At 50.7% G+C, this 26,983-nt stretch overlaps 1 protein-coding gene across 1 annotated transcript; it reads left to right on the forward strand.

Moving 5' to 3' along the window:
* Positions 1-2,137: 2,137 nt before the first annotated feature.
* On the forward strand, positions 2,138-26,983 carry LOC147718209 (zinc finger BED domain-containing protein 6-like). Its single transcript, XM_086918233.1, has 2 exons — positions 2,138-2,182; positions 23,629-26,983. The coding sequence occupies exon 2, from the start codon at positions 23,708-23,710 to the stop codon at positions 26,771-26,773; it is 3,066 nt and encodes a 1,021-aa protein (XP_086774359.1). The 5' UTR covers positions 2,138-2,182; positions 23,629-23,707; the 3' UTR covers positions 26,774-26,983.

A 26,983-nucleotide genomic window follows, 5' to 3' on the forward strand; every position in this document is an offset into this window, starting at 1 on the left:
TTGTGAGTGGGTGTGCAAGGGTGGGTGTGTGTGTAGGGAGAGGAGGGGTGGGTGTGTGGGAGTGCAAGTGTGGGTGTGTGTACAAGGGTGGGTGGGTGTGTTAACTGTGTGTGTGCAAGGGTGGGTGGGTGTGACAGTGAACTGCTGCCTGCGCAGCAGGAAGGAAATACATTAATAGTACCAGCATTGGACCGGCGGGATGGCACAGCAGCGAAGACTTCACCACAGTGACTCTCACACAGGTCATGACCGCGCTGAATCATCAGGGCATCGGGCGCTGCGGGGTGACTGCACGCAGTTCTGCAAAGCTGTGCGCCCGCGACCCTGTGCAGTGCTGCGGCTCATTGAGCCCACCGCTGCTGCTCGCACCGCTATCTGCTGCGCAGCCATTTGTCTATCAGACATCTAGTCTGCAGCCTCTCATCAAGTAAAGCCGCTCGAGTCTGGACCGGGTCCAGCTGCTGAAGAGAGCTTGGTGTCTGCAGAGCTTCATGAGGCTGGCCTGTAGTGTGGATCACTCTCTCTGCTTCAGTTTCAGGTATTTTATTCTAATATATTTAATTATGTTGGCGCGTGATCATGTCACTGCTGACTAACTCTGAGCATGCTCCATCTCTGCTGACTGTTCAGGTGAGGCTGCACTTGGGACGGTGCCGCGACGGGCCCTGTTGCAGGGATGAGATCACTGCAATCAGCACTACTGATTGTTTAATTTGAAAGGACAGGTCACACAATTGAGAGCTTTGACAGTACACACAACTCCAGAGCTCATGTGGACCTTTAAAAATTGATTATAAGTGCTGACAGTGACTGTGCTTTACTTGACCTGTGTTGCCCTCTATCGTACCCGGGGGTCGAAGAGGTTACCTGTTTGTCCAGTAATGCAGTGGCTGGAGTGTGTGCGTATCGTCATTTATTCTACTGAAAAATTGAGAAGATGGTGTGCCACCAAGTCTTTGCTCGGCTTGCCTAGATGGTTAAATCCTATTAGGAGGTGCACCTTATCACAGAGTCTGCTGTAGTAGGAATAACATCTCTGTGTTGCAAGAAACATGATTGTCTGTCCTGTTTAGTTTTCATTGATAAGACCTTAAGTTTGTTACGTTATTCTTTTTTTCTGTGATATGCAGATATATTTTCATTGCCTATGACAAGAAAGCACCCCTTGGAGGTATTCTAGATTGCTGTGATATGTACACACTTGATTGATTATCTTAAATAATATGTACATTCCACTGAAATATGTTAAAAAATGCTCTTATCTGAAATGCGAACAGCATACGTAAAAGCTGTGCTGCGCTCGAAATAGGATAAGTATATCAAGGACTGAGTGAGCTGCATCAGTCTTTGTAGTTTACTCATATTCATGCTGCTTTTAGCGATTCCTGACTCAAATGTAAATATTGCCTTCCTAAACAGGGCCAAGAGACTCAATGAATATTGTAAATAGCACAATGACTGCAGCTGTGTTTGTGCGGGGCGGGCTTTGCTAGGTTTGATGTCAGCTCTTCTCCCTAAGGTCAGTGTGCGAGGATCCACCGCTCTCTAGGCCGCCTCTGGGGGTCTGTCAGTTCTGAGGCCGGTGGGGATCAGGTGACACCCTGCTCGAGTCCTGGGATGTCCGTTCGTTCAAATGATGCCGCCAGGAATGCAATGGATTCCCAGGATGGAGTCGATTCGTTGTTGAATAAAAACCTCCCACAGGAGTGACGCGGGGGGGGGGTCACCGGCGGCTGTCGGGCTTCGAGGGGCTGTAGGGCCTCGATCTGTCCAGCTGCCGTCTCAGAAGCAGCGCGGCCCGGAGCTCCCTCCTCCCCTCGAGGGCGGGGCCCGCGCGGCCGGGACCGGAGCCTCAGTGAGGGCGGGGCGGGGGGGGCGGCCCCCTCCGGGCCCAGAGCTGAGCTTCCCTTCCTCCTCCTCCCCCTCTCTGAGGTCGCCGCTCTTTACTTCCGGTTCACGCAGGGCACATGTTCTCAGTCCCTCCTTTGTTTCAGTCACCGGAAGGCCTGTTTTCAGTTCAAGACGCGCGTCCCACAGTACCGGAAGTGCAATTTCCCTCTGCAGCCTACTTCAACCCGGAAGTACAGCCTCCATCTGCCTCGGAGGCTTCTTCCGGTCCGTTGTCTCTGTCGGCGGCTCCGGCGTTACAGCGGAGCTGGACCGGGAGGAAGACTCGCGGGAGGTACGAAGAGGAGGAGCCAGGGAGGGCGGGGGCACAAGGAGCTCATGGGGGCGGGAGGAGGGGCGCAGGGGACTCATGGAGGGGGGGCACAGGGGTCGCATGGAGGGGGGAGCAGGGGGCACAAGGGTCTCATGGAGGGGGGGAGCAGGGGGCACAGGGGTCTCATGGAGGGGGGCACAGGGGTCGCATGGAGGGGGGAGCAGGGGGCACAAGGGTCTCATGGAGGGGGGGGGCACAGGGGTCTCATGGAGGGGGGGCACAGGGGTCGCATGGAGGGGGAGCAGGGGGCACAAGGGTCTCATGGAGGGGGGGCACAGGGGTCTCATGGAGGGGGGAGCAGGGGGCACAGAGGTCTCATGGAGGGGGGGAGCAGGGGGGCACAGGGGTCTCATGGAGGGGGGGAGCAGGGGGCACAAGGGTCTCATGGAGGGGGGGAGCAGGGGGCACAGGGGTCTCATGGAGGGGGGCACAGGGGTCGCATGGAGGGGGGAGCAGGGGGCACAAGGGTCTCATGGAGGGGGGGGGCACAGGGGTCTCATGGAGGGGGGGCACAGGGGTCGCATGGAGGGGGAGCAGGGGGCACAAGGGTCTCATGGAGGGGGGGCACAGGGGTCTCATGGAGGGGGGAGCAGGGGGCACAGGGGTCTCATGGAGGGGGGAGCAGGGGGCACAGGGGTCTCATGGAGGGGGGAGAGCACAGGGTCTCATGGAGGGGGGAGCAGGGGGCACAGGGGTCTCATGGAGAGGGGGAGAGCACAGGGTCTCATGGAGAGGGGGCGGGGGCACAGGGGTCTCATGGAGGGGGAGAGCACAGGGTCTCATGGAGGGGGGAGCAGGGGGCACAGGGGTCTCATGGAGAGGGGGGGCAAGGGGTCTCATGGAGGAGGGAAGGCGGCACAAGGGTCTCCGGGGATGCCTGGTCTCACCCTGGAGATACCCATTAAGGGACCATCTCTCAGGGAAGCCAGGAAGGGTTTCGCAGCGGTCGAAGCGCCTTGGGACCCTACGGGTAAGTAGTGCGCTATATAAATGCCTATACATACATACAGGGCACGAGTCGGGGTACCACGCGGGTGGACGGCATCCCCCCACCTATTTCCGAGGGTTTTTCAGGGTGGACGCCGTCCACCCTGCTAAATCAAAACTGCGTCCACCATTAAATAAAAAACAGGAGCGCGGCGCGCACAAAGTAAATAAAGCATTTCCGTAATTTGAACCGGGCACAGCTTGCCCCCACCTCCCTTCTTGACACCGATGCTGTATGAAAGCTCAGACCCCCAGCAGCACTGTAGAGGCACAGCGGGATGGCAACCCTCACACCTTCAGCCCTTGATGAGCTGTTAAGAGGTGCTTGAAGGTGACTGAGAGGGAGGGGCTGCAGCTTCAGGAGCGGGGCATCCATTCACATGCAAACAGCCCTGAATGCGTCATGGCTCTGCTATTTAGAGGGGGGCTCACACATTCCATTTCTACCCAGGGCCCCAAACATCCGAGACTCGGCCAGATTACACCCCTGATTACACCGAGGCATCACGTGGTTCTCTTCACAGAGCGTAATTACTGTCACTAAATTGTAAGCAAACCTCGGTTCTTCAAACATGCATAATGTAATACAAAAAAGAAATGGCACAATCGCACCCACACTGATGAACAAAGTATGGAGGACAATCAGTTCTCTCGGAGTATCTCCTGTAAGTACTTTACATCACAGGGGGGGATGGCATTTTGGACAGAGAGCCTGTCTTCTCGTTGTCTTGTGCAGGAGGGGGCGAGAAGCCCAAGATGATACTAGAATACTGCATGCCCACCCCTGTGCCCACCCTGGTGGATCACGTTCCCTCTCCTGTGATGACTCCTGCTCCTGTCCCCCCATGTTGTGGCTCCAGTCCACCCCCGCCTGTGATGGCTCTTGTCCCCCCCCTATGGTGGATCCTGTCTCCGCCCTGGGTGGCTTCTGTCCCAGTCCTGGAACGGCCCCTGTAGCAAGGGTGAAGTTCTTGATGGGCCTCTTCTCAAAAGGGCTCAGCTCAAAATTAATATGGAAAGGTGGGCGAGTAAGTAAGTGAAGGGATATGTGAATGGCTGGATGAAAGGGTGAATGGATGAATGAAAGATTGAATAAATGGATAATGAGAGAGGATAGATGGATTGATGAGTGAGGGGAAGGATGGAGAGAAAATGTAAATAGCTGGATGTATGGGTGGAAGGGTAGCTGGATGATTGATGAGGGGAAAGATGGATGAGGGATGGAGGGGAAGGATGGATGAGGGGAAGGATAAATGGATGGAGGGGAAGGATGGATGGATGAAGGGCGAGGATGGATGGATGAAGGGCAGGATAAATGGATGGGATGGATGGATGGGTGAGGGGAAGGATGGATGAAAGGAAGGATGGATGAAGGGAAGGATGAAGGATGGATGGATCAGGGGCAGGATAAATGGATGGGATGGATGGATGGGTGAGGGGAAGGATGATGGATGAGGAGAAGGATGGATGGATGGATGGATGGAGGGGAAGGATGGATGGATGAGGGGCAGGATAAATGGATGGGATGGATGGATGGGTAAGGGGAAGGATGGATGGGCAAGGGGAAGGATGGATGGATGAAGGGCAGGATAAATGGATGGGATGGATGGGTGAGGGGAAAGGATGGATGGATGAAAGGAAGGATGGATGAGGTGATGGATGGATGGATGACGGTAAAGGATGGATGATGAGGGGAAGGATGTATGGGTGGATGGATGGGTGAGGGGAAGGATGGATGAAAGGAAGGATGGATGGGTGATGAGGGAAAAGGATGGATGGATGATGAGGGGAAGGATGGATGGATGATGAGGGGAAGGACAGATGGATGGATGGATAGATGATGAGGGAAAATGATGGATGGATGATGAGGGGAAGGATGGATGATGAGGGAAAAGGATGGATGGATGATGAGGGAAAAGGATGGACGGATGATGAGGGGAAGGATGGATGGATGATGAGGGGATGGATGGAAGGATGTGGAGGGGAAGGACAGATGGATGGATGGATGGATGGATGGATGATGGGTGTGTGAAAGGATGGATGGATGGAGAGTGGGTGAAGGGATGGATGGATGGGTGGGTGAAAGGATGGATGGATGGAGAGTGGGTGAAGGGATGGATGGATAAGTGGGTGGGTGAAAGGCTGGATGGATGGATGGATGATGAGTGGGTGGGTGAAAGGATGGATGGATAAGTAGGTGGATGGATGGATGATGAGTGGGTGGGTGAAAGGATGGATGGATGAGTGGGTGGGTGGATGGGTGAAAGGATGGATCAGTGGATTGGATGGTGGGTGGGTGAAAGGATGGATGAGTGGGTGGGTGGATGGTGGGTGGATGATGGGGGGTAGGTGGATGAGTGAAATGATGGATGGATGGATTGATAAGTGCAAGGGTGAATGAATGGACATATGAGTGAAAGGGTGGGTGTAAGTATGGATGAGTGAGTGAAAGGGAGAGTAGATGGACAAAAGGATGAATAGATGTGTGAAGGAGTGAAATGATAGATGGATGAGTGATAGGGGCAATGGATGGATTCATGAGTGGATGAGTAGATGGATGGGTGGGTGGGTGGATGGATGGATGGATGGAAGGAAGGAAGGCTAAGTGAAAGGGTCGATGGAGAGAGAAAGGGAGGATGGATGGATGACTAAAGAGTGGATGGGTGGAAGGATTAGTAAGTGAAAGGATGGCTGGATTGGTGAAAGGGTAAATGGCTGAATGGATGAGTGAATGGATGGATGGGATGAAGAGTGGATGGATAAGTGTACAGATGGATAGGGTGAAAGGGTGGATGGATAATGGAGGATGAGTGAAAGGATGGATGAGGGGATGGATGAAGGGATGGATGAGTGAAATGATAGATGGAAGGATACATGATGGATAGGTTTGCAAATGGTTGAATATTTTTGGAAATGGCTGGGCTTACTTATATACTATTGCGCGACCTCTGATGTGTCTGTAAAATGTACCTATTGTCCTGAAGTTTTGTCCTGAATTTTGACCTCCTGTCCAGAATTTGTGTCCTGAATTTTGACCCTTTGTCCTGAATTTTTACACTCACCGTCCTGAATTTGCACCAATGCCAGTTGGTCACCCTAATTCTTTGTGCGGTAGAACCGAGGCTCTTTAACACAGCAGCATGAGAGTGACGAGAGAGAAACCTGGCAGAGTGCTGCCAAAGAGCTCTCCCACTCAGAATATTTCATTATTCAAGTGATCGTGAACAATTAAGGGTAAACTGAGATGTGAAAAACTAAACACAATGCCATGCGGCTGCACAAGACTTGAGGATTTAATTAAGTATTAGTACTAGCAAGTGTGCTGTAAGTTAAACTGAAACATTTTACATGCACTGTGCGCCTCGTGCGTGTAGAATCAGAGTCCCACTAGACCCGGCCCTGCCAATTAAGTGCCGGCGCTAAGCACTGGCACAAATTAAGCCCTGCATTGAACAATTGACACCAGGCTACAAAATGTAAGTAGTATGATGGTGTACCCTTGTGTGTTCTTCCGTGTGTCGCTGTTTCCACATGGAATGTTTAATGATGACAGCAACGCCCCCTTCTAGTTTTGTGTTGTTGGTCTGAATTGTATAATTTTGTGGAATGGGGAGGTGTAGGATGGCGCTGGATTGTTCATTTAAACATGACTCCATGATGACGTCTGACTTGGCATTACATATGTCAGTATATTTTTAATTTAGGCTCAATCCTGTCAGTGTTTGGATAATTGCACTACTGGATAGGGGGGCACAAAGTTTTGCAAAGGTTCTGCCCGCTTTCTTCAAGGGGTCCCCACAAAATGACATCATGAGCTAGGCCCACCCCGATTTTATAGTAAGTAGTCTCTGTAAAGGGGGAAACAACCATTACAATGCATGAGTCATAATCGGCCCTTTTTTTAGGAACTATCACAAAAATAAACAGTATTAATACAAAGTAAAGCAATGTTTATATTTTGTTGCACTGAAGTAAATGAAGGCAAATAAGTCAAACTAAAATATACCAAAACTAAATACATTTCCTAAAATAAATAGAAATAAATAAATCTGCTAAAATAAATATAATGGCCAGTTAATATATCTAAAATGTAGGCATTGACCCAAGTTAATGCCCCGGCAGCTCCATTGTCAAGATTCCCAATGTTAGACTAATGTTCTGATTTGTTACCTTTGCTGCAAATTGTAAAGCGTTCTGATATCCTTCGGGATCAAGTTCGCGCTATATAAAACTTTATAAATAAAATAAATAAATCTAGCCACAGCTAGAGAGAGGCAGCTGGGACAAAACTATTTAATACAGAGTCGCTAGTTTACAATAGGTGGGGAGATAACATATAACACTCATCGATCGAATAACGTAAATATGGAGCCCTACTGTGTGTAATAGTCATTGTCGAGTGTGGGAAACAGCCTCTCTGGGAACCTGTAATGTATACAAAATCTTGCAGTCAAACTTTCCTGTAGCGTTTTGAAAATGTGTTCATGTCACCTTCGCCAAACTTCATCCACATTTGGGCTGCTAATTCCTCCATGCAGGGACCTTAAGTCACAGGCTTAAGTACCAAGCAGCTTCAATTGTTAAATCTTGGATTATATGCAAATGATAGATCTGCCTTACATGTGATGTCACTTCCTGTTGTGATGTCACTTCCTGTTGTGATGTCACTTCCTGTTGTGATGTCACTTCCTGTTGTGATGTCACTTCCTGTCGTGATGTCACTTCCCGTCGTGATGTCACTTCCTGTGACCACGCCTACCTTGGAGAGTCCCCCCACTTCTTTTTTTAGGACTTGTGCCCTGCATACATACATACATACATGGAGGGGGGGAGCAGGGGGCACAGGGGTCTCATGGAGGGGGGGAAACAAGGGTCTCAGAGGTAAGAGTTTCAGGGCATTCTGGATCTCAGTGGAGATTACCATGTTTTTTTCAGCAGAGAAGGAGAACAACTGTTCGCAATTGGGTAGAGTTTTGTTGTCATTTGGTGGGGCATTGCTTTCTCTGATTGATTGGTTTTTGATAAGTCCGAACAGTTTTTTTGGGACGATATGTTGCGGAGTCAAGTTGATGTCGAAAGAATGTTGCTTTGGAGCTTCTAATGTGTCTATTGTAGGTGCTCTGTCATTGTCGTAGAAGTTTAAGGGGACTCATAGACTGGGAATGTCTCCAAGTACTTTCAGCAAGTCGGAGGCACCGGCGTTCCTCGTTAAAGATGCATTTGGTGGTATCTTTTGGATGTGATTCTCTTTAGTTGTTTAGGGGCAACGGCGTCCATGATTTTTGTCATGGAGGTGATGTAGTGATTATTATCGAGCATGTTGGGGAGGAGGGGCAGGTTGTGGTTACTAAAACGTAGATGGGTCAAAATTGCAGGTGTCTCTGACCCAGTATTTGGCTTTTCTATATTCGCCTCTAGAGCCAACTACTGTTTCAAATATAATGAAGGTGATGCAGTAGTGGTCAGTCCAGTTGCAGGATAGAATGGATTCGATTTGAATGGTCTTTTCTTTAGCAATGATTAAATCTAATGTGGCGCCCTTGTTGTGGAAGGGCTTTTGCAGGCTTGGATAAAATTGAGGTCACGGAGGAAGGCTTTAAAGTTATTAACCAGTGGGTCCTTGGGATTTTTCCAATGAATGTTAAAGTTGCCAAGAAGGATCTGGATGTTTCTATCTTCATTAGTGGAGGATATGATCTCCATAGTCTGTTCAATATATGTGTGGCTATCTTCAGGAGGGTGGTAAATCATGTGAAGAGGGTATGCAGTGTTGTCATTGTGGAGAAGTTGGTCCTAAGGTATTTGCAAGAGGACAGTGATAGAAAAAGTGTTTGTTTCATGGGTAACGTGGATCTGTGTATACAAGCCAGGCTGCCACCCCGGAGCGGCCAGAAGTGTCAAGTCTGATGATGTCATGATTGGGAAGGACTAGTGTGTCAAGAATAGGGGAATAATGTTTCGTTCAGCGAGTTTCAGTGAGCATAAGGATGTTATGGTTGAAGTTGAGTATAAGATCAGGTATGTCAGCCTTGTGTTCCAGAGCTGAGAGACAATTGAGTAAAGCGCATTTAAGGAATTGTTTAATATTAGTGGTAGAAGAGTGTGAGATGGGAACTTGTTTGAGGTTCATGTTATTAATGTACCTATATCTAAGTAGGGATTTAGTGTGACATGATAGTCTGATTTTTTTCCTGCAGTTGTCACAGGCCTGGTTATAGGTGGTGAGGAGGGAGAGAATATTATATTTCAATAGTTGTCTAAATAACCGATTGGGATGGGAGTTATTGTCATGATTCGGCTTGCAGCACCAACCAGGTTGCGGATCCTGGGTCTTGGTCAGGCTGACCACAGTGCAGTGAGTCTGGCAGCGCGTCAGCTGTGAGGACAGTGTGTGCTCCAGGTTGGAGTTTATCTGCCTAAGAATACGGATGTCAGCCCTGATTAACAGTAATTCTGTTTTTATGGTTTCAAGCGTGGAATGAGCGTCTTGGCTCTTGGTGGGCTCCTGATTGGTGGGAGCATCTAAATCAGGAGGGGTGGCAGAGTCAGAGTGATTGAGGTGGCACACAAAGGTGGGACCCTTAAGTGTTGACTCCGCAGTGGCTGGGTTATTGGGAGTGGAGTGCGTATTGTACTGGTTGGTGCTGGAGTTGATGGGATCCACTAACGGAGTCTCAGTAGTGCTGAATGATATGGAGTGGATTATGTGCTGTACTGGTTAAAAGGAGAGTTGGTGTTGGCTTCATTAGATGGGCAGGAGGCAGTGTTGGTGGGGTGTTGGTGTATAGCAATGTCCGAATTAGCAGTAGAGACGGCGAGTGATGGGCCGCAATTGTAGCCGTGGGTGAGGTGGTGTCATCATGGGGAGAGTGGTGTGAAGAGGGGTCTTGGGTGGTGGTGGGTTGGGTGTGTCACATGAAGAGGAGGTAAAGGGGAGTGCGAGGGGATGGGCGGGGCAATGGTAGAGTCAAATTTGTTTTTCATGTAATAGAAAATGTTCACAAAAAGTTCCAGGTTGCGATCAGAAGCTAGGATGAGTACGGTGCCTTTGTCATAGATGGAGATGGAGGCTTCCGCATTGTACAGTGGAGAGGAAGCAAAAGTGAGTTTCTGACTGTGAGAAGTTGGCCCGATATGCAGCGTTCGCTATTCTAGCGACCGCTATGTATCGTTCCAAACGACCCTTTTGATGATTGGTTGTAAGTCAACCTAAAGACCAGCTATCCTAGTAGCGTGGATACGAGCAGTCTAAGGCTAAAGACTCGAGAGGGCGTGTTAAGCCAGCTGTTTACCACACATGTACCCCTTGAACACCAAGTGAAAGGACACCACACAAGTGTTATGAAAATAAACAGGATATTTATTAAGAATCACAACAGCCCTGCACTCTTTATGAGGACAGGGTACTAAGCACAAACCAAATCTCTTAGGAAAATACTTCAAGTGCACAATTAAACAAGTGTCCGAGGACACGGAAAGTTTAAGGTCTCGGGCGGGCCCGATAAGGCAAGTCGGAAGCGAGGGACTCAGGACCCTAGAGTGAAGAGGCTATGCAGGCACCGAAATGCCGAGTTACCTAGCCACGAGGACTGCGGCTGCACAAGTCTTACAGGCGTCGGGGTCTTCGCTGACGAGCCAGGAGCCGGAAGAAAAGAGTTGCTGGCCGGCGACCAGTGATGAATAGTTCGTAGAGATCCAAGCCTGGATCAGAGATCGTTGATACCTGAAAGCAGAGGGGACCAAGTTCGTACTACTAGCCAGTAGTCAGAGGGTACCAGGAGGGCACCGGTTGGCCGTCACCTCGACCAGGTGAGTGGGCGACGCTAGGCTCTGCAGTCTCACGGACCAGGAGGCGTTGTCGGCGACCACGGTGGAGGTGCGAGCTGTCCCACGAAGGATGATGCTGTCGGCGTCGCTGGGCCCATGATGGGGCAGCAAGCCTTGGCAGATCTCAGGGCCACGTGATGGGCCTAAGATGGCGTCTTGAGTGGACCAGGAGGGTCCGGGGTGCTTCTCTCAAAGATGGAAGCAAGGGCCAGTCTGGAGCAACCAGGCTAGCAGTGTTGATTGTCGGATGTCGTCACAGAAGGGCACAAGCCAGCGGCTAGTGACCAGACCACGTGCTGAGCAGCGAGCAGAAGGGCCCCACGCAGATCGTGGAGATGCTGGGAGACTGCACTTCGGTGCTGGAGCGGCTCAGGGTCGGGGCTTCTCGGACCCCAGAGCACTCACCAGGGAATTACTTCGATGGTCGTGCTGGTTAAGAAAGCGTGCAGGTTTTGATGATGGCCGGTCCCTCGAGGTCTCGTCGCACCCACAGATCACAGCTGAGCTGATGACGTGGGTAGAGGTCAGAGGTGCCAGGGAAGCCGGTTCTCGTCGAGCTGGGCCGTCGGATCCTTGAGGAAGGACTTGCAGCAAACCGCAGAGTTCTTAGATGGTGCCCGCTGATGCAGGGTGACTACTCCTTAGTCACAAGGGAGAAATCTTGAGAAGAGTCTTGAGTGTCTTTTCGTAGAAAGTAGTTCTTGATTCAAAGATGATCTAAATTGGAAGGGTCCCCGCTCCGACCTTTATTCTAAAGAAAGGGGTGGGTACATGACTAGGTCCTGCCCTAAGGGTGGGACCAGGAAGGGGGGTAGTTACACCCCTCTCCCCTGCCGGGCTTTCCCCAGGCCAGGGCTGGCGCCCCTGGAACTGGTTCTGACCGGCAGATGCGTAGTGAGCACCGGGGTGCCACTCCGCAGTCACCTTCTCGCAAAAGCCCTACCTACCCAGAATACACAAACCCTGTCTGGGACGGTGCGGACACCGCCCTCGACAGGAAACCCTTTGTCCAAGCGCTCCTCGCTGGAAGGACTCCCAGCAGCAGGAGGTCAGACTCGTGTCTGTGGTGGCAGCATCCATTTTGTGGAGCTGAGGCTTTTGTTAACTTTAACCGGGGTTCACAGTTACGTACATGTCGTGTCCCTCTAGAAGGGCGGAATGCTAACCTCGTCGCCAGAGTTGGTGAGAGGGCAGCATCCCGATTCGTATGACACCTTACTCGACATGTCTTGATAACGCGACACCGAAGTTACCGATGTGGTACGCGTTACCATGGAACAGCCATTGGGTCTTGGTTCCGCAAGCTGCAACCGGGCTCGGCTCGGGCCAGAGCCTAGTTCACACGAGCCCATGCACTCTGCCTTCAGGATTGTCAAGGCCTGCCATAGGAGTGACTGATAGGAACTCGGGTGTCCATTGTATGGTTAGATATAGGGCTACTATATCTAAAGCAAAGTGTGATTACACGACTTCGCCCCAGCTGTCATGCAGCCAGTTGTGTCAAATTTAGGAGGCCAGCCAGGGGTGGCATAATACATGCTGCAGCCCCTGGCGGCCCTGGGTACACCTATGCCCTGAGTTACAGGGTCTGATAAGGTGGCCCAGTACCAATTGGTAAATGCACCTAGGGTACATGTCGTAATTTAGAAAGAGAACAGCCAGGCTGTGGGTCTGATTAGCAGGCCCACAGCCAGAGAAAGTCGTAAACCAGTGAAACAAAAGCAAAAAATCTGGGTGATCATAGGATTGCAGACCCTACTCTCCTACATGACCCCCCCCAAACGTCGGAACAATAAGCTAACCTTGACCAGGTGAGTCTTCTTGTTCTAAGTGGAAATATCTGGAGAGCCCATCGGCATTGCCATGATCAGTACCAGGTCTATGTTCCACTGTAAAGTCCATCCCCTGTAGGGAAATGGACCACCTTAGCAGTTTGGGGTTTTCACCCTTCATCTGATTTAGCCACAAGAGGGGCTTATGGTCGGTCTGAATCTTGAAGTGAGTGCCAAACAAGTATGGCCTCAGCTTCTTCAGGGCCCAAACCACAGCAAAGGCCTCCCTCTCAATAGCTGACCAATTCTTCTCTCTAGGGGTCAGCCTTCTGCTTATAAAAGCAATGGGCTGGTCTTGACCATCAAAATTCAGTTGAGAAAGAACAGCTCCCACACCCAACTCAGAAGCATCTGTTTGGACAATGAATGGTTTGGAGTAGTCCGGACTCTTGAGGATAGGCGCCGTGCACATGGCCTGCTTTAGGTCATCGAATGCTTTTTGACAGCTCGCTGTCCACTGAACCTTTTTTGGCATTTTCTTGCTTGTCAGTTCGTTTAATGGTGTCACGATGGAACCATAGTTCCTGACAAACTTCCGGTAGTATCCAGTCAGGCCCAAGAAAGCTCGAACCTGAGTCTGGGTGGTTGGAGGAGCCCAGTCCCTGATTGACTGTATCTTGCTCTCCAGTGGCTGAACCTGGCCTCCACCTACAAGGTGGCCCAGGTATACAACCTGTGTCTGCCCTATCTGGCACTTGGTGGCCTTGATAGTGAGGCCTGCCGCTTGCAGAGCCTCTAACACTTTCCGCAGGTGGACCAGGTGATCCTCCCAGGTGGAGCTAAAGACAGCAATATCGTCAAGATACGCCGCACAGAAGTCATCCAGCCCAGTAAGGACTTGATTCACCAACCTTTGGAAGGTGGCAGGTGCATTTTTCAGACCAAAGGGCATCACCACGAACTGATAATGCCCACCAGGGGTTGAAAATGCGGTCTTAGGCTTGGCGTCCTCAGCTAATCTGATTTGCCAATACCCAGCTGTCAGGTCAAACATACTTAAGTAGTTGGCCGAAGCCAATCTATCGATAAGCTCGTCTGCCCTTGGTATTGGGTGGGCGTCAGTCTTAGTGACTGCATTGAGACCCCTGTAGTCTACGCAGAACCTCATCTCTTTCTTACCGCCCGGGGTGTGAGGTTTCGGCACTAGAACTACGGGACTAGCCCAAGGGCTGTCCGAGGGTTCAATGACTCCCAGCTCCAACATTTTCTGCACTTCACTCTTGATGCAGTCCCTAACGTGATCAGGCTGCCGGTAGATTTTACTCTTAACGGGCAAGCTGTCACCAGTGTCGACCTCATGGGTGCACCAATTGGTCTGACTGGGTGTTAGAGAAAACATATGTCTGAACGACTGAAGAACCTGTTTACAGTCGCTCTGTTGATGTTCGGAGAGGCTGCCACAAAAGACAACACCATCTACCGATCCATCGTCAGGATTCTGGGTGAGCAGGTCGGGGAGAGGGTCACTCTCCTCTTCCTGTCCCTCATCTAGGGCCATGAGCAAACTCATGTCCTTCCTGTCGACATATGCCTTGAGCCTGTTGACATGAAGCACCCTGTGGGGGCTCCGGGGAGTTCCCAGGTCGACCAGGTAGGTGACCTCTCCCTTTTTCTCCAGGATGGTGTAGGGCCCGGACCATTTGTCCTTGAGTGCTGCTGGGGCCACTGGCTCCAACACCCACACCTTCTGTCCGGGCTGATAAACAGTCAAGACAGCCTTTTGGTCATGCCAAGCTTTTTGGAGTTCTTGGCTGGCCTTAAGGTTTTCAGATGCCTTCTCCATGTATTCAGCCATCCGCGAGCGGAGGCCAAGCACATAGTCCACTATGTTGGCTGCAGGCTTTTTGAGAGGTCTCTCCCATCCTTCCTTCACCAAACACAGGGGTCCTCTTACAGGATGTCCGTACAAAAGTTCAAAAGGGCTGTAGCCAACCCCCTTCTGTGGGACTTCTCTGTAGGCGAACAAGAGGCAGGGGATCAGGACGTCCCATCTACGCCGAAGCTTTTCCGGTAGTCCATGAATCATCCCTTTCAGGGTCCTGTTGAATCTCTCAACAAGCCCATTGCATTGTGGATGATAGGGTGTAGTGAACTTGTAGTTGACACCACATTCCTTCCACATAGCAGTCAAGTAGCTCGACATAAAGTTTGCACCTCTGTCGGAGACGACCTCCTTAGGGAAGCCCACTCTGGAGAATACTCCAACTAGGGCTCTTGCCACAACAGGTGCTGTAGGGGTCCTAAGGGGAATAGCTTCAGGATACCTGGTGGCATGATCCACTACCACCAGTATAAACTTGTGCCCTGATGCTGTTGGTGGTTCCATGGGACCGACGATGTCGATCCCCACCCGTTCAAAGGGCACCCCCACCACAGGCATTGGTATAAGGGGGGCCTTTGTCGTGCCACCTGACTTACCACTGGCTTGGCAAGTGACACAGGAGCGGCAAAACTCCTTGGTATCTTCGTTCATGTGAGGCCAGTGAAAGTGCGAGACAAGCCTGTCCCACGTCTTTGTCTGGCCTAAGTGACCTGCTAAGGGAATCTCGTGGGCCAAGGTCAGTAGGAAACCTCGCTGAGACAAGGGTACAACCAGCCTCCTGGTCATGCCAGGCTTGGGGTCTCTTGACTCAGTGTACAGGAGTCCGTCTTCCCAGTATACCTTGTGGGTACCTGTGGCGTTCCCAGCAGCCTCAGCAGCAGCCTGCTGTCTGAGGGGTTCAAGAGAAGGGCAGTCTAACTGGTCCTTCCCCAGGTCTTCCCTTGAGGGTCCCCCTGAACCCAAGAATTCAACTTGATCAAGTTCGAACTCCCTAGGCTCAGTTTCCCTCAATTCTTGTAGGTCAGCCTCCTCTGAGACTTGATCCACGACCTGGGGCAAGGGGGAAGGCGCAGCCTTAACCCTACTGCTCTTTTTCTTGGGAGGTGTCTGGTCCGTTGTTCCAGGATCCAGCACCTGTTTAGTGGGGCATTTCCTGACCTGTGACCTGGTCACAGCGAACACATGTGCTGGCAAACCTAACATTTCCATGTGAGTCCGGTGCTCCACTTCTGACCATTGTGATGACTCCAAATCATTGCCCAACAAACAATCCACTGGGAGGTCTGAACTAACTACAACCTTCTTTTGGCCAGTTACCCCTCCCCAGGAGAAAGCTGCAATTGCCATACTGTGATTGGTAGTGACATTGCTTGCATTGGTCACCAGGAATTCTGTACCTGGCATGATCTGTCCGGGGTCCACAAAGTTAGGCGTCACCATGGTGACGCTGGCACAAGTGTCCCTATAGGCCTGAGCCATCTTTCCATTTATGAAAGGCGTCTGTCTGTATTTGCCCAAAGTATTGGGACTTATGTCAGGGGACACGTCCACGTCCCCTGTACTGACAAGGACAGCCTGAGTGAGTGTGCCAACTAAGTTGTCACGCCCCTCAGAACCCAGGGTTAACCCTACTAAACCCTTGGGAGGCGCACTACCACTGCTGACTGTACTAGGGGGCACAGGTGCCTTAGGGGCTGCAGTGGCAGGAGTCTGCCCTCCTCCTTTCTTGGTGCACTCACTAAACCAGTGAGATTTACTTTTGCAGTACTGGCACCATCTTTTGGATTGGCCTTCTTTCTTCTTTTGGGGAGCCTGACCCCCACCCTCTTTGGGTTGTTGGGGACCTGTCGAAGACTTCTGGTCATTTTGTTCCCCCTTAGAATCTTTACCCTTCTGGTGTGCTTTCTTCTGACCACCTTGATTCTGGCCCTGGTTCTGTTTAACTCTCGTGCGAACCCATCTGTCTGCCTTCTTTCCCAATTCTTGGGGAGAGGTCAGATCCGAGTCGACAAGATGCTGATGCAACAACTGGTTCTGACAATTGTTTAAAATTTGTTCTCTCATCATCAAATTATACAATCCTTTGTAATCAGTAACCTTACTGCCCAGCAACCAGCCCTCAAAAGCCTTAGTGGCACAATCGACAAAGTCAGACCAATCTTGAGACTGCGTTTTCTGGGTATCCCTGAACAGCACCCTGTACTGCTCAGTGGTTAGGCCAAACCCTTCAACGAGTGTATTCTTCAAGACGTGGTAATTATTGGCATCCTCTACCCTTGTGGTGAGGAGCTTGTCTCTTCCTTTACCCTCAAAGGAGAGCCACAAGATAGCTGCCCACTGACTCTGGGGAACACCTTGCACAGTGCAGGCCCTCTCCAAAGCAGTAATCCATTTGTGGATGTCGTCCCCTTGTTTAAAGGGGGGCACTATCTTACCAAGGTGTTTCGTATCAAAACTCCTTTCCCTATTACTAGGTACAATGCTGCCACCAGTGGGGCCTACCCCACTTAACTGTTGCTCTCTAGCAAAGGCAAGCCTTTCTTTGGCCAGGGCAAGTTCTTCCCTTTCGATCCTCAGATTAGCTGCCCTTTCCTTAGCTTCGTACACTCTCCGCTGAGGGGACGTCATCCCTCTTTGAGAAGAGTTGTGAGAGCCATTGGTTTGAAGGGATCTGCCAGAGTCTCTTGACAGAGATCTGGCTCGTCCATTCCCAATGTTAAGCTGACCTGATAGTGGCCCCAGGAGTCCCCCAGTACCACTGTCATGTTTGCTTAAGTTGGACCTGCTTAGTCTTACGACTTCTACCTGTCCCTTATCTGCCTCATCCCCAGAGGGATCCTCATTCTCATCGTCCTCTACTTCTTCAGTCTCAGTCGAGAGGTGGATGAGGTCAGGATCGCCTCTGGTTCCCTCGAGGGGAGGCATGTCTCCTTCTGGATTAGAAGAGCTGGGACGGTCTCAGCTTTTCTGGCATCATAAGTCTCCAAGAGACCAATCAGAAAGGACGTTGTGGGGTTAGACCCCTGCTTGATCTTCCTGGAGTGACACACTTGTCTTAACTCCTTGAAGCTCAGCACAGTATATCTCGAAGGGATGACCTGTGGAGGGTCAACTGACACAAGGGGAGACTCAGAGTTTCCTCCTTTGTCCGACATACTGTTTCTAGTGTGGTGTAAGTGATGCACCTACCTACACTATGTGTTTACCTACTGTTCCCTTGCTAAGAGTTGCAGCCAAGGTGTGCTAAGCCTTGAGGAGCTGCAAAAGCTGGTTCAGTAGAACTCAGAGTATTTTAAGCTTTAGTTATATGTACTAACAGTACTTGTGTGATCTTTCAACAAGATATTCTTAGGATACGTGTGGTAAAACAACAGCAAGCTCAAATCCCAACCGCTGCTCACCAATGTGAGAAGTTGGCCTGATATGCAGCGTTCGCTATTCTAGCGACCGCTATGTATCGTTCCAAATGACCCTTATGATGATTGGTTGTAAGTCAACCTAAAGACCAGCTATCCTAGTAGCGTGGATACGAGCAGTCTAAGGCTAAAGACTCGAGAGGGCGTGTTAAGCCAGCTGTTTACCACACATGTACCCCTTGAACACCAAGTGAAAGGACACCACACAAGTGTTATGAAAATAAACAGGATATTTATTAAGAATCACAACAGCCCTGCACTCTTTATGAGGACAGGGTACTAAGCACAAACCAAATCTCTTAGGAAAATACTTCAAGTGCACAATTAAACAAGTGTCCGAGGACACGGAAAGTTTAAGGTCTCGGGCGGGCCCGATAAGGCAAGTCGGAAGCGAGGGACTCAGGACCCTAGAGTAAAGAGGCTATGCAGGCACCGAAATGCCGAGTTACCTAGCCACGAGGGCTGCGGCTGCACAAGTCTTACAGGCGTCGGGGTCTTCGCTGACGAGCCAGGAGCCGGAAGAAAAGAGTTGCTGGCCGGCGACCAGTGATGAATAGTTCGTAGAGATCCAAGCCTGGATCAGAGATCGTTGATACCTGAAAGCAGAGGGGACCAAGTTCGTACTACTAGCCAGTAGTCAGAGGGTACCAGGAGGGCACCGGTTGGCCGTCACCTCGACCAGGTGAGTGGGCGACGCTAGGCTCTGCAGTCTCACGGACCAGGAGGCATTGTCGGCGACCACGGTGGAGGTGCGAGCTGTCCCACGAAGGATGATGCTGTCGGCGTCGCTGGGCCCAGGATGGGGCAGCAAGCCTTGGCAGATCTCAGGGCCACGTGATGGGCCTAAGATGGCGTCTTGAGTGGACCAGGAGGGTCCGGGGTGCTTCTCTCAAAGATGGAAGCAAGGGCCAGTCTGGAGCAACCAGGCTAGCAGTGTTGATTGTCGGATGTCGTCACAGAAGGGCACAAGCCAGCGGCTAGTGACCAGACAACGTGCTGAGCAGCGAGCAGAAGGGCCCCACGCAGATCGTGGAGATGCTGGGAGACTGCACTTTGGTGCTGGAGCGGCTCAGGGTCGGGGCTTCTCGGACCCCAGAGCACTCACCAGGGAATTACTTCGATGGTCGTGCTGGTTAAGAAAGCGTGCAGGTTTTGATGATGGCCGGTCCCTCGAGGTCTCGTCGCACCCACAGATCACAGCTGAGCTGATGACGTGGGTAGAGGTCAGAGGTGCCAGGGAAGCCGGTTCTCGTCGAGCTGGGCCGTCGGATCCTTGAGGAAGGACTTGCAGCAAACCGCAGAGTTCTTAGATGGTGCCCGCTGATGCAGGGTGACTACTCCTTAGTCACAAGGGAGAAATCTTGAGAAGAGTCTTGAGTGTCCTTTCGTAGAAAGTAGTTCTTGATTCAAAGATGATCTAAATTGGAAGGGTCCCCGCTCCGACCTTTATTCTAAAGAAAGGGGTGGGTACATGACTAGGTCCTGCCCTAAGGGTGGGACCAGGAAGGGGGGTAGTTACACCCCTCTCCCCTGCCGGGCTTTCCCCAGGCCAGGGCTGGCGCCCCTGGAACTGGTTCTGACCGGCAGATGCGTAGTGAGCACCGGGGTGCCACTCCGCAGTCACCTTCTCGCAAAAGCCCTACCTACCCAGAATACACAAACCCTGTCTGGGACGGTGCGGACACCGCCCTCGACAGGAAACCCTTTGTCAAAGCGCTCCTCGCAGGAAGGACTCCCAGCAGCAGGAGGTCAGACTCGTGTCTGTGGTGGCAGCATCCATTTTGTGGAGCTGAGGCTTTTGTTAACTTTCAATCAATCAATCAATCAATGACACTTGTAAAGCGCGCTACATACCCGTAGGGTCTCAAGGCGCTGGGGGGGGAGGGGGGTGCCGCTACTGCTCGAACAGCCAGGTCTTCAGCTTCCTCCTGAAGGAGAGGTGGTCTTGGGTCAGGCGCAGGTCGGTCGGGAGGGAGTTCCAGGTCTTGGCAGCCAGGTAGGAGAAGGACCTTCCTCCTGTAGTAGCTCTTCGGATGCGGGGGACGGCGGCGAGGGCGTGGTTGGCTGATCGGAGGTGGCGTTTGGGAGCGTAGAAGTTGACTCGGCTGTTGAGGTAGCTCGGGCCTTGGTCGTGTAGGGCTTTGTGTGCGTGGGTGAGGAGGCGGAAGGTGATTCTTTTGCTGACGGGGAGCCAGTGAAGGTCTCTGAGATGTCCGGAGATGTGACTGGTTCGTGGGATGTCGAGGATGAGTCTGGCTGAGGCGTTCTGGATCCGCTGGAGTCTCTTCTGGAGCTTGGTGGTGGTACCGGCGTAGAGGGCGTTGCCGTAGTCCAGTCGGCTGGTGACGAGGGCCTGGGTGACGGCCCTCCTGGTCTCGGTGGGGATCCACCAGAAGATCTTCCGTAGCATGCGTAGGATGTTGAAGCACGCCGAGGAGACGTTGTTGACTTGCCTGGTCATGGAGAGGGAGGAGTCCAGGATGAAGCCCAGGTTGCGTGCATGGTCTGTTGGTTTGGGTGCGGTGCCCAGGGCGGGAGGCCACCAGGAGTCATCCCAGGCGGAGGGTGAGGGGCCCAGGATGAGGACCTCCGTCTTGTCAGAGTTCAGTTTTAGGCGGCTGGTCATCATCCACTCGGCTACCTCCTTCATCCCTTCGTGCAGGTTGGCTCTGGCGGCGGCAGGGTCGTTGGTCAGGGAGAGGATCAGCTGGGTGTCGTCGGCGTAGGAGATTATGCTGAGGTTGTGTTTGCGTACGATGGCCGCGAGGGGGCTCATGTAGACGTTGAAGAGGGTGGGGCTCAGAGATGATCCTTGAGGGACGCCGCAGATGACTTCGGAGGCCTCTGACTTGTACGGTGGTAGGCGGACTCTCTGTGTTCTTCCGTCGAGGAAGGAGATGATCCATTCCAGCGCCTTGTCCTGGATTCCGATGTTGCTGAGGCGCCGTACTAGGGTGCGGTGGCAGACCGTGTCGAATGCCGCGGAGAGGTCTAGGAGGATGAGGGCCGCTGTTTCTCCATTGTCCATCAGGGCTCGGATGTCATCGGTGGCGGCGATGAGGCGGTCTCGGTGCTGTGATTGGCTCGGAAGCCGGACTGTGAGGGGTCGAGGGATCCGTTCCTCTCGAGGAAGGCGGCCATCTGCTTGTTGACGGTCTTCTCGATGACTTTGGCTGGAAACGGGAGGAGCGAGATGGGGCGGTAGTTCTTGAGGTCGCTGGGGTCCGCTGTTGGTTTCTTGAGTAGAGCGCTGAGTTCGGCGTGTTTCCAGCTCTCAGGGAAGATGGTGGTGTCGAAGGATGTGTTGATGATGTCTCGCAGGTGGGGTGCGATGACAGCGTCGGCCTTGTTGAAGACGTGGTGAGGGCAGGGGTCGGTCGGTGATCTGGAGTGGATGGAGTTCATCGTGCGGATGGTGTCTTCGGTGTTGATCGGGGTCCAGGCGTGGAGGGTGGTAGTGGGGGGTGGTTGTTCGGTCATGGTGTGCGTTGGTTGGTTGTTGAAGCTGTTGTGTATGTCCGCAATCTTGTTGTGGAAGTATGAGGCGAGGGAGTTGCAGAGGTCTTGCGATGGGGTGATGTCGTTGTTTCCTGCGCTGGGGTTGGAGAGCTCTTTCACGATGTTGAACTTTAACCGGGGTTCACAGTTACGTACATGTCGTGTCCCTCTAGAAGGGCGGAATGCTAACCTCGTCGCCAGAGTTGGTGAGAGGGCAGCATCCCGATTCGTATGACACCTTACTCGACATGTCTTGATAACGCGACACCGAAGTTACCGATGTGGTACGCGTTACCATGGAACAGCCATTGGGTCTTGGTTCCGCAAGCTGCAACCGGGCTCGGCTCGGGCCAGAGCCTAGTTCACACAAGCCCATGCACTCTGCATTCAGGATTGTCAAGGCCTGCCATAGGAGTGACTCGGGTGTCCATTGTATGGTTAGATATAGGGCTACTATATCTAAAGCAAAGTGTGATTACACGACTTCGCCCCAGCTGTCATGCAGCCAGTTGTGTCAAATTGTGGAGGCCAGCCAGGGGTGGCATAATACATGCTGCAGCCCCTGGCGGCCCTGGGTACACCTATGCCCTGAGTTACAGGGTCTGATAAGGTGGCCCAGTACCAATTGGTAAATGCACCTAGGGTACATGTCGTAATTTAGAAAGAGAACAGCCAGGCTGTGGGTCTGATTAGCAGGCCCACAGCCAGAGAAAGTCGTAAACCAGTGAAACAAAAGCAAAAAATCTGGGTGATCATAGGATTGCAGACCCTACTCTCCTACACTGACCATGTGGGGTTTTCTTGGTGGTGGTGGTTTTGAGTAGCAAAGATAACACTTTACTGCATCGAGCATGCTGATTTGGTAGTGAAGGCGAGGTAATGCCCTTGTGGCAGGAAAACTGTCTTTTTCTGGCCTTTTTCTTGTGTGCTGATTTCAAATTCTTATAAATTAATTCAGATGGTTGCGCCTAATATTTCTTGCTCTGGGGATGGCCTAATGAACTTACGGAGGCCAAAATGCCGCCAACGCCTTCCTTTGGCAAACTAGGAGGAAGCATACAGTGTATTGTGTTCTGTCATTTGATGGACTTTTTTGTGTAAATTGTCCTTCTTTCATTGTTTTTTTGTTTATACTGCTATGTATCTTCTATCATGTATGGTTTCTGTAACTGCCTTCGCACCAGTTGAATATTGTATATACATTTTGTATTGTAGAATATTTTTCAATTACAATTGTTTTTTTTCGTATAATTATTGTGGGTACCTTATTTCACAGTCTTGAATTTTTTTATTTTTTTTTAAATGCGTTTCCTGAACCATTGATGCATATTGTTTATTGTCCCCAGGTTCTGGGGAGTAGGGCTGCGCCTGTTTCTTGTAATGATTGGTACTTTACATGTCACCTCCTAATTTTTGCCTTAACTTTTTCAATGCTCTGCTTCCAGAGGGTTAAGCAAATGTTAATTTAGTGACTTTTGTTTTGTGGTTCACCTTGACAAGGATTGTGGCTGTTGCATGAGAATGTTTTGCACCCCCTTCAACCAACAACCAATTGTTTTAGAGCTTGAATCCAGTTTAACCTTGCAATCAGTGATGCGTTGTTTGGGCCTGCCGGGCATTTTGTGACTTTAAATGGTGGCCTGCTGATTATTTAGTTCCTTGAATTTCTGACCTTTTTTCTAGCTGTCCCAGAGAAGCCCTGGGTGTTGTATGGGTGTTGAGTTGTATGCAGCTATTTTCCACATCTTGTTTCCATTTTCCAGTGTTTGCGGGGCCCAAGTGTCCTAAAGGCTGTATCTTGTGATCACTGCTTTTGTGTCTGATACTTTCCTTGCCATTGATCCCACGGCGAGGGTGGGCCTACCAGAGCAGGTGACTGTTCTACTCTTTGGAGGCCAGGGCTCTAGTTTGGCATAATCCATTAGTCTTATAATAGTTGTGAATACTCTTGTAATATCTACGTTGGAATTTTTAGGTGTTCACCCAAGTCTAACAGAATGTCTTCTCATTTTCTTTTACCTGCAGGTATAACAAGACCGAACACCTACGTTGGTACAGATTTTTCTTGTGCTTGTACTACTGAACAGAAACAGATCAATTGATCATGGCCCCTAAAAAATCAGTGGTTTCCAAGAAAGTATCCAGTGCCACACCCATCTCCAAAATGACCTCCACAAATATGACACGGTCTGGGGACACAACCTCTTTGCTATTTGGGCAAAGTGCAGAACAGGGCATACCAGATTCATCCACTGCTTCTGGGCAACAAGAACTAGCAGGTATTGAATTCAGTGAACCAACATCATTGGATCTTGAGGAAAAAGGGCCTCTTCCTCTTGATGCTCTGATGGAGGAGGAGGAAAATGGTGACACAGAAGAGTTCCCACAAACCAAACTGGAAATAGAAGATAAAGAAATCGTACCTTTTCTAACAGGAGAGGATGCACTTCCTTCGTCACCACCATCTACTTCACCATCTCCTCCAAGAAAAAGACGACCAACTCCCTCAACATATCCAACTCTCCTTTCAGATGATGATGATGGAGACTGGACCCCTGAGCACCAGGGAGGGCTCACCAAAAGAAGGTTTCAAGAAGGGTTGTTTGCCAGTGCCACTAGTGATGATGATGAACCTGTGTTTGTTGGCGAGAGTCGAGCAGAAGGCACCTCGAGGCAGACAGCAGCACCTGCTATCCCCATTGGGTCAATTTTTATGCCACAGAAACCCCCAACAACAAGTTACCACTTTGGTATGCCGCTGGGACGAACTGCCAGAAAATACACATCACATGTTTGGGATTTCTTTTACATTCACAGGCACCACGAACACATTGTAATCTGCACTATCTGCCAGGCTGAAGTCCGCCGTGGGAAGCCAGGCAAACATCTTGGCACTGGGGGCCAGTTGGCTCACTTGAAAGGTAAACATGCACTCCTGTGGGAAGCTCATTTGAAGAAAATGCAAGCTGGGGCCTCTGCTGGTTCAGCTTCTCATTGTGTGGCACATGAAGGCGATGAGGATGGCGTACTGCATCCTGATATGTGGAGGACGCCACGCCCAACCACCCCTACAAGGAGTGCACCAGTAATGCCCTACAGTAATCGGGAAGTCCCCCCAACTCTTCCACGCTCATGTCCCGCACCGGCGCAGAAGCCAGTTATGACACCAGCTGTAAAACAAACCTCTATCAAGGCTATGTTCAGCAAGGAAACAAAGTATGATCAAGGCCACCCCGTTACCCGTTTATACAACGGAAAGCTGGCCAAAATGTTGGCACTCGACAATCTCCCTTTTTCTTTGGTGGAAGGAGAGGGTTTCCTGGAATTTGTTGAGACCCTTTGTCCAAAATGGAATGTTCCTAGCCAGGCTTATTTCTCTGCTGTTGGTGTGCCAGAGATGCATAGGACAATGCTAGCCTTGGTGGGAAGTTCTCTAATGGAGACAGCCGTGCACACCATTCACCTTACCACATGCATGTGGAACAGTGGTCCAGATACGGACAAAGTATGTATTACAGCTCATTGGGTTACTTTCAAGGCTTTTGACTCTAGGGCGAGACCCAACTGTACTACCAAGGAAGGCATTCGTCAGCATGCAACTTTAGCAGTGTTCACCATAGATAAAACCTACACAGCCCTGAAAATCCTGGACGAATTCAATGTCAGAGTTTTTGAATGGCTCCAACCTAGGGGTCTGAATATTGGTTTTGTTGCCACTGACAATTCCAGTCACATTACCCGTGCAATGTCAGATGGTGGCTACTTTAGGGTGCTTTGTTTTGCCCATTGCATGAACCTGATTGTACAGGACTTTCTAAAAAATGAAGCAGCAGTTTACAAGATCCTGGTCATCTGTCGCAGGATTTGTTATCATTTCAGCCATTCCGTGAGAGCCCAGAAACAGTTGACAGTGCTGCAGCGAGCGAATGGCCTCCCTGTACAGTCCCTACTCCAGGAGGTTCCGACATGTTGGACCTCCACCCTTTACATGCTTCAGCGCTTGTTCGAGCAGTACAAAGCTCTAAATGACTTTGTCCTGCAGGAGAAAGGGGATGCATCTGCCAAAGCCATGTCATTGACACTTCGGCAGTGGGGATTGATCGAGTCAATTATCAAAATGCTGGAACCCTTTGAGGTTGTCACCCAGTCAGTCAGCAGGGAGAACGCTACCATGAGTGATGCCATCCCAACCCTTCAAATGCTGAAGGTCCAGCTGCGAGCGCTGGAAAAAACATTTGTAGATAATGATGATGAGGAAGCAGCTGGTTTTGTCAGCAGCCTGCTCCTGCGTCTGGAGACCAATCAGAAGCTTAACACAGAGATCGTGGACTCTGAGGAGTACATCTGTGCCACTGTTCTGGATCCTCGTTACAGACCAGGACTTCCTTCTTTTATGCTCTTTGCAGAAGAGGATGTTGAAAAGTACAAGAGGTGGATTGTGATGAGAGTGTCTGCTCATGAAAATGAAAGACAGCAACTTGACAGACAGAGGAGAACTGTTGACATACCATATTCATCCAGTAATGCGCAACCCAGGAGTCTCGCCATCAGCACAGCGCCACTGCAACAGCAGCAACCTCCTCTGGTCCGTGCAAATACAAGCAGGTGGAATCCGATGGACACTAGCAGTTCAGTTTCCACATTCTCAGTTCCACCCCCAGATTCAAAACTGGCACCAGCGCCCTCTTCAGCAGCACCATCTCCTGTTTTGGGCTGGTTTACTAAAGTGCCTGGACTAACCACATCCTCAGACTTGGAGGAAATTCAACAAAATCAATTGTCAAAAATGACAAGAGAGAAAATGGTTCAGGAGTACATGAACGAAAAAAAGAAATTCCCTTTAGATCAAGAGCCATTGATATATTGGCATGGGAAATTGGACGAGTGGCCAGAACTCAGCAGACTTGCAATAAAGTATCTGTCATTTCCTGCAGCGAGCATGTCCTCCAAGCACGTGCTCAATGGGCCCAAGGCAATGTTCAGTGACAGAAGAAGTAGCCTGCCTCCTCAAAATGATGACCTACTGACCATGCTGAAAATAAACAAGCATTTCCTCCCGAATGATTATGCGGCAGCGCCGGAAGAGATGGAGCAACTCACGAATCAATTTACCATTTCCGATTCTGTTCGTGCAGCCTCTGTTGATGATAAAAAAAACATTGTCTACTGACTTTTTAGTGACCATTGTGACCGGCTTTTGGAATAAGAAAAAATTAAAAACAAAAACACATCCTTAAAATTCCTACTAGAACTATTTTAGTGGCTTACACAATGTGTAATTGTATATTTTTGGAATTTTGAAATGTATTTGTGTACTTCATGTGCTGTAACAATATTTATATTTTATTTCCTGACAATTAAACTTCACTGTTTTGTTTAA

Source organism: Lissotriton vulgaris, chromosome 4_1, assembly GCF_964263255.1.
Source record: "Lissotriton vulgaris chromosome 4_1, aLisVul1.2, whole genome shotgun sequence".
Taxonomy (NCBI): Eukaryota; Metazoa; Chordata; class Amphibia; order Caudata; family Salamandridae; genus Lissotriton; species Lissotriton vulgaris.

What these genes read in the sequence shown, in the direction of transcription:
- LOC147718209 (XM_086918233.1), top strand. Translation starts at nt 23,708, where the DNA reads ATGGCCCCTAAAAAATCAGTGGTTTCCAAGAAAGTATCCAGTGCCACA.